At 36.7% G+C, this 16,789-nt stretch overlaps 1 protein-coding gene across 14 annotated transcripts in view; it reads right to left on the bottom strand.

The window, feature by feature from the left end:
- Nucleotides 1-253: 253 nt before the first annotated feature.
- anks1b (ankyrin repeat and sterile alpha motif domain containing 1B) overlaps nt 254-16,789 on the bottom strand; it is an 864,202-nt gene continuing 847,666 nt past the window's right edge. For 13 of the 14 annotated variants that reach the window (XM_059987507.1, XM_059987513.1, XM_059987511.1 and 10 more), the window contains 3 exons: nt 15,620-15,757; nt 12,586-12,756; nt 254-2,497 (listed from right to left, as the gene is read on the bottom strand). In XM_059987507.1, coding sequence (XP_059843490.1) covers nt 2,384-2,497; nt 12,586-12,756; nt 15,620-15,757 — 423 coding nt within the window. In that variant the 3' untranslated portion in view covers nt 254-2,383. Of the gene's footprint in view, nt 2,498-3,921; nt 4,012-12,585; nt 12,757-15,619; nt 15,758-16,789 lie in introns of all 14 variants that reach the window. The other variant, XM_059987509.1, reaches the window with a different exon arrangement.

Raw genomic sequence — 16,789 nt, 5'->3', positions numbered from 1 at the left:
TTAAAATGAAGAACCAAGTGAATTCACAATAGCATCATAATTTGTAATCTCTGGGATCATAAAGGAATTCACAATGTTTGTGTCTTGCTGTAAACTAATGAAATTTGTTCTGAGACTTTCCTGTGAATGGGAGAATAAACCCTCGGCCAATCCACAATCAGACCAATATCCAGGCTTTGTCTGTTTAGCTAACATGGAGATATTTTTATAATATAGCAAAACGGGGAAACAAACTGTAAAGCATTTATATTTTTATACATCCTGTTTATTTAATGTGCTTTTGCAGGATATAAATAATGACAAAATTACAAAATTTGTAACTGGAAGCCCAAGCATATATACAATTATTAGTTGCAGCGAGGCCACTATTTTATCCCCATACATTTTGGTACCATGTTTACAGTGGGTTTATTTTTAAACTGCCAAATTACTACATACATGTATCAACAGTGAATAGGCAAAATATGTACAAGGAAACCGCATTGTTCAAGTACTGTAATACCGTATTAAAAGATTAACACTGAATTGAACTAAATTTCAGTCCAACCATACAATATACATTTGATTATCAATTACACCCCAAGCTCTAATAGTCATCCATTAAGTTATATCTGGGTGACTTTTATCATTAAGCCCAGCTTAGTTTCTATATCATATAAAAATAATGTAACATTGAAACAACTTAAGACCATTATTACACAAGTTCAATAAGGATTCTAAAATAAACATTAAATTGATTCACAATAATTTTTTTTGAACAGTTAGAGTCAGATAACTGTTATTAAACCATTTATTTGTAACTCTGCCCGTGCACACCACAGTTCAACTTTGGCTCAATGTGGTTTTCAATAGGCAATGCAGCTGAATCGTGTTATGTGCTGCTACATTTTTTTTGCAAACAAAGAAGAAAGATGATTCTCATATTTAACAAACATTGATTGCTCCAGGTAGTAAATCAGTTGATTGTGGTTTCACATGTTTATTAAAAAAAAACATCTGTTGCTTTGTTTTGAGAGAAATCAGTCATAGATCATAGTCTTTGTCGGAAGTGGAAATCGCTTCACACTGCCGAGCATGTCACTATTCCTGAAATTTTGTCTTTTATACTACAGAACAAAAATAGATTAAATTGTGCCAGGTTTCATTTAAATTCGACAACCATGCATGCAAACCATATTTTTTGAGAGTTATTATTTTTCATCTGAACGACAACCTCTTCTGCATTCAGCACTGCCACCTGGACCGCTTGTCGGCCCAGTGCTGTGCGTGAACATGCAGTATGCCTCCGCCTGTAGTGCAACACACTGTTGGGTTTCAGACACTAACACCACCTGCATTCCACAAGGAACCTCAGCAACATCACAATAAGATACATCGGAATGAAGGATTTTTCTCCCTCAGTGAAAGTATTTTCAAAAACCAGTATTTTACTCCTCAATTGCCGATGTACAAGCTATTTTAAAAGTAATCATGAATCATACACAGTTTAGAAATAAGACTGGAAACCATCACCTGTGTAAAACTCCTAATTGGTTTCTTACTTCATAACATACAATCTTCTTTCACATTTTAGGAGCAAGATGTCATAAAAATCACTACTGGTTACAGTAAAAAGAAATAACAATATTCCCATACTAAATTTTGCAGTACCACATCACTTAAAAAAAATAAATCACAACATTGTCATCAACACAGATCTGAATTTAAAACAAGGGCTAGAAATTCTGCAGGAATTGAATAAATGTGCTGTGAAATTTCCATTAAACAATAGTGAAATTCACAACAATTGCCTAAAGCAGTTAGTAAACCACCAAAACAGTGCAGTCATTTCAAAATGAAAGCAGTCATTGAAAGATTTTTAGCTTTAGCCATTTTTTTAAAATTATCCCAAAGGCTGCAATTGCAACTGCAGCTTTTAGTTAAAAAGTGTTAGTCCAAAGGGATAAAAAAAAGCTTTTGACTTTTTGTTAGCTTTTAGCAGCATTGAAGTGATCACATGGACAGAAGAGAATTTCAGAGTTAGAGAGAGTTCACTGAAATCTTCTAAATTTGTGATGAGCCGGAAAAGATTGAAGAAAAATGTTACACTGAGACGGAGAAAAATCTTGACACAACATCACTTTAAGTCCTTCTGATGGATTAGTTTGTAAGTAACCTAAAGATAGATGTCGTGTGTCTGTGTTGTTCCTGTTGCTACGGTGGGAAGAATGTCAAGGAGAAAAGCAGCTTCATGCAGTGATGATAGTAACTGTATAAAGGTCACTCAGCGAGTGCAAGTTTCCTCTCCGCTGGGCCAGAGGTCACCAGAGGAGACAAAATGTGCTGCTTGCAGTGATTGCTCAAGAGTGCGAAGGCACAGACAGAGGAGAATGAGACATGGGGCTTAGAATATTGTGGTCTCATACTTGGTATTCATTCCCCTTTTTGATTCTTGCACTGGTTCCACAATCCATGGTACATTAGTATGAGTCTTTTGTTCCAGAAGAGGTTGATCAATCTGTAGAAAAAAGAGAAAAAACTGCTTCATTAACTGGGCATTTCCTTTATGTATCAATAAAATATGACTCATAAAAATTAATACATCTAATACAATTTTACTCTCTCCACAAACTATCATATCCAAATTCTGTATGACATAAAGAGAGGAAATAATATATTTCAATTCTACTGAAAAAAACAGTAGTTATGTTTTATTAACAACAAATCACGACTTCCTCGGCTATACGAATGTTAAACTTGGCTTCCGTACATACTGAACATCTCAGGTATATCGGATGCCGGGAGGGTGGGGGAACATTTCAACAAGTACAGCCTGTTTGCGCGCGCGCACACACACACACACACACACACACACATATACACACACCTTCAGTCATCTGAAATATGTATTAGTTTTCTATCCACAAAATAATTAAAATAAATATTAATATTAATAATATATTATGTATGCATTTGTGTAGAGCTGCTCTTTCACATCAATTAAATTCAAAATAAATGTTTATTTTACTGAGTACACTATAAAAACTTTTACACTAATGCAGTGCAATTTTTTCAGAGAATAAGTTCTTAGCATTTTAATCATTACTGAAGTGTCATGATTGCTTAGGCAGGGATAACACTCAACTATGTTTATAACGTCATGCAAAAATGCTGCCAATTTTTTTTAACTTACAGCTGAAGTTTTGCTAGCTAGATAAATAGATTAACTACACTGCAGAAGTTTGAAGTGATGGATCAACTGACTGCACTGTTTGGTCTGTAGGGAACATTGGCGTTAATAAGAGTGCTTCTGAAAGGCCTTTATGACTTGTAGGTGATGTGATTTTTTTTCCATTGTTGGGAGTCTATGCTAATTTAGATAAATTATATTATTTTTGAGTTTGATTCTAGGGATGATGTAGGACAAGCAATAACTCTAAGGTACCTTTGACATGAATTAAACTAACAGCTAAACCAAATGGTCACCAACTGCAACATGGTGTGCAGCAGGTGCACCATCACAAGATGACTGCTGTGGTAGGTTGCAGGGCTGGATGTGCAACTTCCCACACAGAGACGCTCCTGAACTCAGTTGGTCCACCAGGAAAGTCAGGCATTTCTGCACAGGTGAGGTAGGGAACAAAGGAAAAAACAGAGACAGGTTCACCCCAGGCCACTTTAACACAGCATTACCAACTGCTTCAATACAGATTACTAGGGAGTAGTCCATTCACTCGTGTGATGAGGAAAAAGCATTTAAAAGGAAAGCAAAAGAAAGAAAAGTAATAAAGAAACAGAACTGGACACTCAATCCGCAACTTCACACCCCACACCCACTGCTGCACGAGGCTTGGAATTTTAGTAACGTGAATTGCTTTGTGCTTATTTTAAATTATACTATTTAGACGATTACAGCATAGGCCAGCTGCAAAAGACACGTACCTAGTGTTTTACAGAAACTGGTCTTTGATGAAATCATGTAAAAAAAGACCATTCGTTGTTGGTATCCGGCTTATTACCATTCTGCATCTCCTAGAGACGGTGCGATTAAAACTGTTAAAGGGGAAATCTCACCACAGCACAATTCATTGTTATTGTGCGTAAACAATACATCATTTAAAAAAAACACTAATCAACTACAGTGTAACTTGTATGTTAAGGCATTTATCTATAACCTGAGTAAAACAGATATATCGAAGCACCTTCCATGAAGACTGTGTGGAATCAAGATATATTAATATATATAAACTATAGCAACAAATAAAACTCAAGAATGGGTTTGCTTCTCCACTATACTTTCAATTATTTACTTAACAGATTAGTACAAAACCCATCATCTAGCTTACAAATTCATTATTTTCTTCATTAGTTTTTGTAACATTGTAATTTTTCTTAATGTCTTGCACTGTACTGCTGCCGCAAAACACAAATTTCACGACATATGTTAGTGGCAATAGACCTGGTTCTGATTAAAACATCTGAAAACCTGGAAGGTGCAACATGGAGATCACTGTCAAGTGGGTTAAGGAAAGCTTTTAGTCTGGTGTGACCAAATTACAGGATTCAGAAATAGTGCATCAAACAGATTCCAGGAATAAGGAATCAAATGGATATTTGATGTACCAAATATCCTGTTTACAAAGCAAGCCTATTTGCAACAAGATAAACACTGTCCAGTTCCATATACTCAAACCATCATTTTATATTAACCAACAGAATAGCATGGGGCAGATTTAACAAGGTTAAATCCACAGCGGTGGATATAGATTTCCCTGGAGCTACTCGTTAATCCCAGATATGGCAATCTAAAAGAAAGAAAAGCTGTAATTCAAACAAGTTTGAAAAATGCCCAATTAAAGCACTAATTTCCAATGTCACATTAGTAAGCTTTCTGTAAGGTCCAAGACAAGAAAGTTGTTTAATAATTGATCTGAATTTGACTATGAAGGATAAAATTAAAGATTAGTATAGTGCTGCATTTAGAGAGGTTACATGTGGTTTGGAATAATTTTGAACTTTTTAAGTATGTGGGACCATCTGTTTCTGAACAATACAACAGCTCAAAATTCTACAAGAATCCAAATACTAATGGATCTATGTTCCCTACAGACATTCTTTGTCTGAACTGTATTTTTTAGTGTGCCAAACATCACATTTCTTTTCTCAAAGTTAAGAGTCTCTCATAACTCAGGACTAGCTTTAATATAAATGGCTTTGACCAGAAGACTGCTCCTTATAGATCATATGCAATGTAAGACTGCTGGGCATTCTGAAAGTAACTAAGACGCCAAGGAAGTAATAATACACAAGGAATACAAGTTTCACATGCTTTCACACTGCACACTTCACAAAAAAAAGGTCAGTTGGAAATGTCTGTAATGAAGTCAATATTTTCTGGTGTTAATAATGAACAATGAAAACTGTCTAGGCTAAAATTCAACATCAGTCCAAAAGCAGCCAGAACTTTTTGTTCCTTTCTTAATTAAGAGCCGAGAAGCAGAACTTTGAGGTTGTAATATCATTAAAGCAATGTTGGAATAATGCTTTACTCATTATTAAATGGACATCAGGACAACCTACAAAGTCTAATCACCTATAAATTTGGGCTCATTTCTCATTAGAATTTATATGATACATGAATTTTGAGCAAGCTTTGATGAAAACGCAGAAACATTCATGTTATGTGGTGCTGTGATTCCATAAGCAGCAATGGGTCTCAGTGTTTAATATTCTATTTTAATGCATGTAATTATTTTATACTCATCATTCTAGAAATAATTGAACACCAAGGCTCTATAATGAAATACAGAACGTTCACTCAAGAGCCAATTATAAATCTGAGATTAAATTAATATTGTGGTGTTTACTAGAAGGACAGATTGAACAGTTTTCAGGTTTGGGAACAGAAGCCCACATTAGTCTTTCTTGAATTTGAGCCCATTAAAGCCTTAGAACAATATCCTGCTCTGTTTTCCATTATATTAGTGTGGAATGAATCACAAAACACTAATTCAAAGTAGTATAATAAGATATCAGTCAAGATGAATTTTAGCCTTGTACAGTAAATAACGAAATGTGCCAGTCAATGAACAAAACGCAGGGAGGGGCCGGTTAGGCAATGCACACAAAGGAGAAACAAAACCTGAAACTTGTGCGGCAGAGAGTGATGAAACTTGGAAGGAAGAGGAGGAGGAGGATGGGGAGGCCTGTGAGGGGTGTAAATATGATCTAAGGACCATCTGTTATTTGGATGTTTCACCTGAAAAATAAAGTGGAAATTACAACACAGCTGTACATATGCATCATTAAAAAACATTTCTAAGCAAAAAAAACACTGGCTGCTTCTTCAAAAAGAAAACTCCTCTTTTCTAGGTTGGGTGTATGATCAAATCTATGCCCTGTGATGCAGAACCCATGTGGCCAGTAATGCTTCATTATGACCCATTTCCAGTGTCAGTCTGCAAAAGGGCAGAAAAAGTGAATGGTGACCACTGACTGATAGTCATGCCTCAGAATTGTATAATCAATCTTATTACCTGATTTTGAGTCAAACCTTAAACCAAAACAACACTAATTTTTGACATCCTGAATAAGCCCAAGAGAGTGTGCATGTTATGCTATCTGAACTACAATGCCACAACTTTTGGAAAATACAATGAACAAAATTAAGTGCACATGAAGAATTCCCTATCTTGTACCATTTAATCTTGCAGATAGGTATCTATTAGTTTAAAAGGTTGTCAATTTTTCATTAGAAACAAGATTTCAATTTGTTCAAAAATTATCAAATATACTTGTTTTGCATTAAATGACTTTGATTTATTTAAAGTGGCTTTAACCTTAAATATATACTGCTCATAAACATATTATCCTACTGTACAAACATGGTAGTATCTTCTCATCTGATACACTAGCACTATAACCTATTCAGAATGCTGTAAAGCCACCATCATCACTTAGTATCTCAACTGGAACCGAGATTAACACAAAAAGGCAGACCGAAGCAAAGATTAAGGTAGACAATACGTTTTATTGAGTGAATATTCTGTCAATGATTTTCCAATGCCTGTTCAATAAAAAAAACAGTAATTTCCTGGAAAATATTGGAAATTATGTTCTGAAGGGCCTTCACCCTGAAATGTTAACCGTTTCTCATTTTGCAGAAGCTGCCTGACCTGCTGTTCTTTTTTAAATATATTTCAGATTTCTAGCATATGCAGTTTAAAAATATATATATATTTTTTTTCTTTAACTGTGAACTGTGTTCAGGATAGGACAGGTTTCAGGATACGACAGGTGTTAAATATTTTATGATATAATCTGATCTAGCATAATTTCAGAAATAGTAAAATTCTTGTTAAGCTATTAACCTGACTGCTCGAGTTGACAGGGATCTTGGAAAGAAATAAACTACATCAGGTATGTATGACTTGTTAGGGAAGGAGCATTTGTGCTGCCCATCTCGAACGGAATGTATTTTTAAGGCTCATAATGAAAATCATGTTACATCGCTGAGAATGTCTGCCAACATTGCCAGTGACATGATGCATTTTCATACTGAGCTTCAAGTCTTTTAGATAGAGATGGATAACTGATGGACTCTGAAGGATGAATGGTTTCTGCGGAATCACACACAGAATCAGCTGAGGGGGAGAAACTGGTTAGCAGTAATATCTTCAATATAAATCTAATCGTTTATATGTGGGAGATTTCTAAATGCTCATTGAACCCATGAACACTACCTCACTACTTTTTTCTCTTTCTGCACTATTTATTAAACCTTTTAAATATATATATATATATGCACATACATACATACACACTTACTGTGTCTATTGCAATGTACTGCTGCTGCTGCATAACAACAAATTTCACAACATATGCCAGTGATATTAAACCTGATTCTGACACTAAGGTAGGTCAGGACTGGGATAAAATAAAGAGGTGCAACCCACTGTGGGTGTGTCACAGAGGCAAAATGACAACCAACACTATAGAGTCTGCTGTATTCTCTGGATGATTAATAAATAGCTTGGACTACTACACAGAGGTAAAGCCCACTGATTGTACAGCTTAATGGCGTACCTTGATGGTAGGGATTTTCCTCCCAATCCCACAGATATCTAGCCTCCTCTAACCCCTTTTCCAACATCATACGCACCTTCCCACTCAAGGGATGCCCGCCCCTAACCCCAATGGTTGGAAAATCTCCTGGCATTATTATCCCTGTTAGGGTGCCCATTTGCTATGCAAGAAGGGAGGCAACTCAGTACAGACAAGGCTCTGCCATTAATGTTGGGTCATGTGTCCATGGTTCTGCTAAGTTCTCCTTCTATTTAGGTCTTCTCTACTCTTCCTTCAGCAATAAATCTCCAGACAACAAGTATCTCAAAGAACAAGTATGCTGGAAATAAATTAAGCACAGTATAAATTGGTTCACTGTCTTCCAATAAAGCATCAAATTCAAACCTGCATTGCAGCTCTCTGGGATACAATAGTATTCCAGTCAGAACAACAGATAAGAGACAATATTTAACCTTACCATCTGCTATTCACAATTCTGAAGTCAGACTTTAGATTTACAACTACCCTGGCTTCTGTTACAAGCTTGGGGGAGATACACTGGCAGATTAATAGCACTCTGCCCTACTGGCTAATATCTTTCTCAGCTAGTCTGCCAAAGAGAAGCACAGATCCATTTCTAATACCTTATTTCTAATCTTTATCCTTCTTCAGCATTCAACACAATCATTCCCTTAGCTGTAATCAAAAGGCACAAAAATCTGGGCTCGGTACCTCCTCTGCAACTCAATCCTTCACTTCCTCACCAGGAGACCACAGTCTAAGCAGATTGGAAACTACACTCGGTCCTCATTGACATTCAACACTGGTGCATCGCAGGGATGTGTGCTTAGCCTACTGCTCTACTCTCTATACATCCACAGCTAGGCACAGCTCAAATGCCATCTATATATTTGCCGATGACTCAACTATTGTTGGCAGAACTCCAGATGGTGACAAGGTGGTGTACAGGTGAGAGATCAGCTGGTTGAGTGTTGTCACAGCAACAACCCGGCACTCAACGCAAGACCATAGAATTGATTGTTGACTTCAGGCAGGGGAAGTCAAGGGAATACGCACCAGTCCTCAGAGGCATCAGAAGTAGAAAAGATGAGCAGTTTCAAGTTTCTGGCTGCAACATCTTTGAAGATCTATCCTATGCCACAACATAGTGAGGCAATTACAAAGAAGCACAACAGTAACTAATTTTTCACTTGGAGTTTGAGGAGGCTTGGGACGTCACCAAGGACTCAGTAATATTTTTCTTTACAGTTGTACTGTGGAAGGAATTCCAATTGGTTGCATCGCCATGTGGTATGGAGAGGCCACTGTGCAGGATCAGAAAAAGCAGCAGGAGGTCATAAACTCCAGCTCCTGCATGGGGACTAGCCTCCTCAGGATCCAGGACAACTGCAGAAGTCAATGCCTCAAAAAGGCAGCATCCATCATTACGGACCCTCGTCATCTATCTCTGCCCTTCTCTCATTGCGACCTCAAGCAGGTGCTAAGGGAGCCTGAAGACACACACTCAATGTTTCGGAAACAGCTTCTTCTCCTCCACCATCAGATTTCCAAATGGACGATGAGCCCATGAACACCTTCCTCATTATGCTTCCCCTTTCTTTTTGCACTTCTTATTTATTTTTTTATATACACTTCTTATGGTAATTTATTGTTTTTATTCCTACGTGTGGCAATGTACTGTAAAACAAATTTCACGATACATGTTGGTGATATTAAAACTGATTCTGATTGATAACTTCCTACTCAGTTGTTGCATGCTTGAGCCCAGCAAACGCTCTATCTTTGACCGCTGAGTGGAATATTGAGAGTATTGGGAGGTGATTTGGAACAAACGGCTTGACTCTTTCATTTTAAGGTGACTTACTCTACCGTTCTTGAGAAACTAAAAACCCCCATTAAGCTAAGAAAGTGGCGGGATTCAATTAAAGAAAAACAGGCACAGCAACTTACTATTCACAGGGGAAATGCTACATGATGCCTAAGATTGAACCAAGCAGCTTTCACTCGGGAGAAGCTCAAGAAGCTGATGTGCCTCATCACAGCATCAGTATAATAGGAACTGGTGCATGGTTTCTAACTGGGTCTTTGCCAAAGTAGCTTATCCTTTACCATTTTCAATGTTTGCTCAATATACAAATTTTAGACTTCATCCTAGCCATCAGCTGAATGAGTAATCTTAGTGCGTATGGCTAGTGACGTCAATGTGACCGTGCAATTTATGATCAGACCATTTAGGACATTTTTAGCTGCCTTTAACACCAGTTACTCACTTGTGGGGTGCTTTACTGATGTTCTGTATTAGTGATAATAAAATATACTGCTATTTTCAACAGGGCGAGGCCAAGCTGTCATATTGGAAATTTATGGGGAAGCTGTGGAGTTTTGCCTGCAGCACGTGAATGCTATTAATAACCAGCAGTGCTGTGAATGAGGCCAGAACAGGCAATTCACAAGCAAAATCCAGGAATGATTCTCTCATTAATCATCCGTTTCCTGAACTGCCTGAATATGCCGACTACGCAAGTGTTCAGAAAGGATGCCTCAGCTCAGGACTATTAAAATAAATTGTCTGCATACAGGTAACAGAAAGCCAAGATAGTGGCACAGCAACACAAGAAGATGGAGTAGACATGGACAAGGCTGTTGACAATAAAACAAATTTGTTTGATTAACAGATTAGAGAATATTATTATAATCTGTTCCTGTTGCTCCAACTGACACTAAGGTTGAATTCAAGTTTAACAATAAATCAGATCTACTCATTTAATCTTGAACACACTCCTCTTCAAATTAAAGGCCTCAGAAATATATTTGAATCTGATTTTTGCCAGAAAACACTAAGTCTTCTTCAAATTTCTGAATTTCTCAAGAGCAGTTTTAACAACTTCTATTTATAGGACTGTTAAGCTGGATTTACTTGTGCAGTGGCGATTTTTTTTACACCAAGGCTTAGGATACAATTTTAGTTTACTATTTTTTATACAGTAGCTAAGCTTCATTCATCTTACAGTGAGAAGTATTTGCAAGTGTTTGAGCTGTATACTAGAAACTAAGAGTTTGTCAATTACTGGACATAAGCAGAAAGTTTTTTTTGGGGGGGGAGGAGATGGCTTGTTCTGCTTCTCAGACACTAAACTATTGTCATTCATCAGAATATGAGGTACCATACCGAGCTTAATTGTCCTTCGCACCTGTTACAAAGTGCAAGATTTTTAATTATTTTTTAATTTTGACTGTTTAAACTGCTCTTTGATGGCTGTGGAGTGCGGTTTGAATGGGGGTGGAACTGGTGCTAGTGGGAAGGGGGAAAATTTGAGTGCTGTGTAAATCCGTTATTAATTTTATTAGTATAATTAGATTGTGAATTATAAAGTTCAAATTTTTTTGTTGTTTAATGCTTCTAAACTGAAGAGGGTAAGAAACTAAAGATAGTAAAAACAGCATCAATAAATAACACATCTTATTCATGAGGCAGTTCCAGTTATCTCTGACATATCTAACAGCAGGTCCTAACCCGTTTGAAACAAGGTGCATTTTAAAGATTATCTGGCCCAGCCTTCAACATTCATGAAGCTGAAGAATTCCTGCAGATTTTGGGGACAAAACTAAGGACATCTTTGAATTAAATCTGAACTATCATCCCTGTAATTTGATCTAATGTACTTGTGTAGCCAGCTATTAAATCTACGTTTAGTCTTCAAGCACCACTTTCTGTTAGCTGGAATCATTAAAGAGCTGGAAGACAGACTGCATTCAAGCAGAAATGTGTTTGAGCTGGTGTATTTTTTTCCATGTTGCACATTATTTAAAAACAATCTACATTAGCTACTTGGCGTGAGTGTTGCATTTAGCCATATTTAAATTTACCCTGGATACCAAGCCTGGGCTAGGAGAACGAGCCAGCAGCTTGCTACCAGGCTTCTGGCCCATTCAACCTTACAACTGGGCACAGGAGGTACAGAGGTCTCTGCTTAATCACCTTCCCAAAAAATGGCACTGGGCACCTTGAAGCAAAATAAAAAGAAATAGTTTCAATTAATTCATATTCTAATATTAGTGCTCAGAAGACTAGATTATAAATAATTTGCCATTTCCTCTGCTCATTCACTGATAAATGGCAGAGTTTAGAAAGCCCATATGATTAATGATTAACACAGTGCCAGCAAATGAATTTCTTGGACTGATTACAACTCCTTTGTTGGTGACAAAGGCAAGCTTGGGCTTGCTACAGGTCCCATTGGAGAAACCTCAGTCTTGATTTACTGTCTGTAACAGCTCCCAGCAGCACGTATAACCACACACATTTCACATAGCAATTCATTTGTATAATTACTATAGAAAGGTCATTGTTAACTGGAACTTCTTCTGACTGTTTACTGCATGTTGAGCAATTCTGATTCCAACTGAGATCAGGAGACATGTTGTCTCAGATGTAGGATGCCAAGACTTCTTTGGTGCCAATTACAAGCAGAAGAGGGTCCATCTTGTTGCAAAACATCTATCTGCTTATTAGTCTCTTACCACAGATTTCCGGATACTTGCTCGAGGCTTTGGGATGGGTTTGCCAGCTTTGCTTTCAAGGCTGTCTTGCATTGTTGGCGGGCCATGGCCACCTTTTCTGGCTTGCAGAGCCAACTGATAAGCCACTTCAAAGGCTTGTCCCAGAGTTAAAATGATCTCATAGGCTAAATTCTGGTGAGAGAAAACATGTTGGATTTCTATGAGCACTTTGAAGACAATTTAAGAAAAATAATCATAGTGCACCATCCAATGTTAATAATGAATGATTTCCTATCTTCAGTATCACCAACAAGGAAAACACTTGGTCTTATTTTTATTGTAATTCATATTATCAAAATTGGAGTGATGAATGCTCCACCTGATCACATTTTTTTGATTTTGCTTATTTAAAGTCTATTAGATTAAAACTGCCATGTTTCATCAATAAAGCCAAGTCAATCAGACCTAATATTACTTGAATTCATGTTCCAGCAGCTTAATACCAAAATTGTTTTTCTTGTTGCTATTTTCTCTCAACAGGATGGTGATTTAACATCACAAGGCATTAATATCTAAATAAATAATCCAGTAATTATTTTTGACAGATTATACACACTACCGAATTGTACATTGCTCAAGGCAATGTAACATAAATTATGATTCAAAGGTTGCATCTTATCAACACTTCTCAAAATTGAGATTTCTAATATCTTAATGTGCTTATTACTCCCCAAAAGGAAATTAACTGCAAGACCATATCTCCATGGAAACAATCTTTCCCACAGCAGCTTTATTTTTGATTCTGTTAGGTTGTTTTTGCAGCAGTGGCATTCATTTGAGCTCACACTACCTCCAATATGTACACTTCTGCCAAATCTTGCCAATTTCAAAAGTGGAATCTGCTTACTACCCTACTGAAAGTGGATGGAACCTTGGCTGGAAAATACACACATTTAGAGATCACAAATATGTGTCTGCAAAGGAAAGCAATTCTTGCCTTTGTCTGAAATGGTGAGAGTAAAACAAATATGGCCACTGGAAGTAGCTAGAATGCCTGTAAAACATAAAACAATTCTTGCAACCTTTAAGATCAGTTCAAACACTGCCCCAGATTCCCACACTACCCAGTCTCACTTCAATTATGGTGAATCTAAGTTTGCATTTAAACTTCATCCTTGCTTTTGAGAATCACAGAAAGTAGTTAAAAGTTTTTATTTAATTTCTACATATTTCCAATTTATATATACAAAATATCAAGATTTTATAAGAAGTACTAACACTTTTAATGCAAGTTAGATTATATTTTATCCATCCACAAAGTGTACCGGGTAATTTAGTGGCTAACAAACAGCAAGCAGTTTATTCTGTGATGATAACTGCTGTGCAAGTGTGCAGTAACAGCTTCACAGCAGAGTTTAAAGATTCATGACTGCAATGCATTTTTCACATAATCTGACCACCAGCTGCGCCACACAATCAGCCTGAACATCAGGAATATGAATACTTTGTTCATCTCTGAATTGTAACATTGTGAGGAATATGAAAAACATTATGGGAAAAGGTTTCAGTTAGAACACTAGCTGTTGCTGAGAAGATTGGCATGAGTGTTCCAAAGGATAGCCATGAGCAATTGTCAATTGTGTGTTTTTATTCGTTGGAGATACATAAATATTCATTCATTCAAATATCCATTCATTGAATTATTTTATTAAAAATGTTGTCATATGAGGTCTTGTAAATATAAAATATGAAGTAACATACACTTGGGAACTAATTTAAATGACCATTGAAGAATGTACGAAGGTCAATGACCCACATTAAAGTAAAACTCTCCTTATTTAATACAATTTTAACGCAATTCATTTGGCCACCAAAAGTATAATGTACATTACTTAATTCACCCTTTAGGTATCCATTTCATACAAAAACTTGAGGGTTGCAGGGCTTTCCTTACTTCCAATGTAATCCTCAAAAGTTCATTGCTTGACCAGAACAATTTCAATATTAAGTAAATGTTACTCTTTTGAAAATAGTAACATTGACTTGTCAATTAATAATATGCACTCAATGGCCACTTCAGTTAGGTACAGGAGTGGAACCTGGTGTGGTCTTCTGCTGCTGTATTCAAGCTTCAATGTACTCTGCATTCAGAGATGCTCCTCTCCACAGTAATTTTGTAACATTCAGTTTTTCAAGCTACTGCCACCTTATCAGCTTAAATCAGCCTGGCCATTCTCCTCTGACCTCTTTCATTAACAAGGCATTTTTGCCCTCAGATTTGCTGCTCAGCAACACTTTTTTTGGATTCTTTTTGCACCATTCTCCATAAAATTTAGAGACTTCTGTGAGAAAATCACAGGAAATCAACAGTTTCTGAGATACTCAAACCACCTTGTCTGGCACCAACTATCAAAGTCACTTAGAAAAACAAAAACAAAACATGATTGAGCAGCAAATCTGGGCAGGAATGTCTTGTTAATGAGAGAGGTCAGAGAAGAATGGCCAAACTAATTCAGGCTGACAGGAAGCAGACATATGATATGAAATACATTTCCTTCCCATTCTGATGTGTGGCCTGAACAAAAGAACCCCTTGACTACGTCTGCATGCTTTTATATATTGAGTTGTTGCCACATGATTGGCTGGTTAGGTATTTGCATTAACAAGCAGATGCATAGATCTACCTAATATTGTGGTCATGGAGTGTAATTGGAACAGAGATATCAGACCTTGTTTCGGTTGTGGGTCAATATTAAGGCAGTACATTTTACATGCGAGGACTAAGAATATACGCAGTGGTACTGTATATCAGTAATTCTTATACAACTGGAACAATCGCAATCTTTGTCAATGGCTCCATGAATCCAATTAATGCAGAAATTAATTGAACCAATAAACAGAGCACATTGGTTGCATCAGAAGTGAGTGCAGACCAACCCATGAAATTGATCCCTCGCTAATGAAATGTGGTCCACATACAGGGAAAGAAAAAAAATCACACCAGAAACTCTATTGAAATTCAAAACAAAAAGATGAAAAATAGCGAGAGACTGACCACATCAAAAGCACTGAATACATGACAATAGTGGTGAGTCGACTTTAAGTCTTTAGTGATGTAGGCAAAGGTGGAAAGATCTTCAGGGTCCTGAGCAGCACAAGAAATATTCCTAATTTCATGCTCTGTGATGATATTCTGCCAAGTTAAAAAAAAGAGTTTATGTTATCCATAGCTCTGAACACAAAAATATATCAACTTAGTAAACAATAGCTCATAAATCAGAACACACAAGGCAGATTTTATGATTTTTTTGAGATAAAGCTGTAACGATTTAATTCATATGCAAATCAAACCTTTGTTAAGAGTCACTGCCTGTTTAAAATTAGAGTACCGTCGTTCTCTATGCTATTAGATATTACAGTTTAAGTTTCTGACAATGTATGCATATTTTAACATTTTCTGATTACATTGTTTTCAGTGAGATGGCAATAATTATTCCTCCATTTTCAATGCAGCATTTTTTTAAGTGGGCAACAGCAAGCATTAAACAATCATGCAGGATTAGTTGTCTATCACAACACTACTCATATAATGATGGAGATACTCAGTAAAACATTTATATTTATTTTTGCCCCTTCTAAGTTATTCCTGCAAGTAGTGTATTACAAGCTGTTCTTCAAATTCTTTTTCCTGTTAGTACTGATCAATACTAATTGTGTAACATAATAAAAAAAGGAAATCATCATTAGATAAACTGGAGGAAAGGCTTCAGATGGAGTCAGAATTAAGCAGCATTGAATGTGGGTCAGGCAAATTGAATCAGCGGCTCTACAGAAATGCTGGAGCATATGGAGAACCCCCTCCCAGGCTAACCCTGTAGCTAAACTAAACTTCTGAGGCTGCACAATGAATATTCTGACAGTACCGTCTCTGTGGCCTGACTGTGAGGGTGTGAGTGGTCAGAATCGGGTTAATTATTACTGACATATGATGTAAAATTTGCTTTTTTGTGTCAGCAGTACAGTGCATGACATTAAAAAAATTCAAGACAAGATTCAATAAATAGTACAAAGGAGGAATAATGGGGTAGCATTCATGGGTTCGTGGTTTGTTCAGAAATCTGATGGTAGAGGTGAGCAGATATTGGGAAAAAATAAGAACAATGTTTAAAAGCATAAAGTTCCCAATAATTAAGAAAAAAGATTAATCTAAAATCTTTGAAATGAA

This window comes from Hypanus sabinus, chromosome 13, assembly GCF_030144855.1.
Source record: "Hypanus sabinus isolate sHypSab1 chromosome 13, sHypSab1.hap1, whole genome shotgun sequence".
NCBI classification, from domain to species: domain Eukaryota; kingdom Metazoa; phylum Chordata; class Chondrichthyes; order Myliobatiformes; family Dasyatidae; genus Hypanus; species Hypanus sabinus.
Note: the sequence above shows the minus strand (reverse complement) of the source record. Positions and strands in the feature narration are given on the sequence as shown.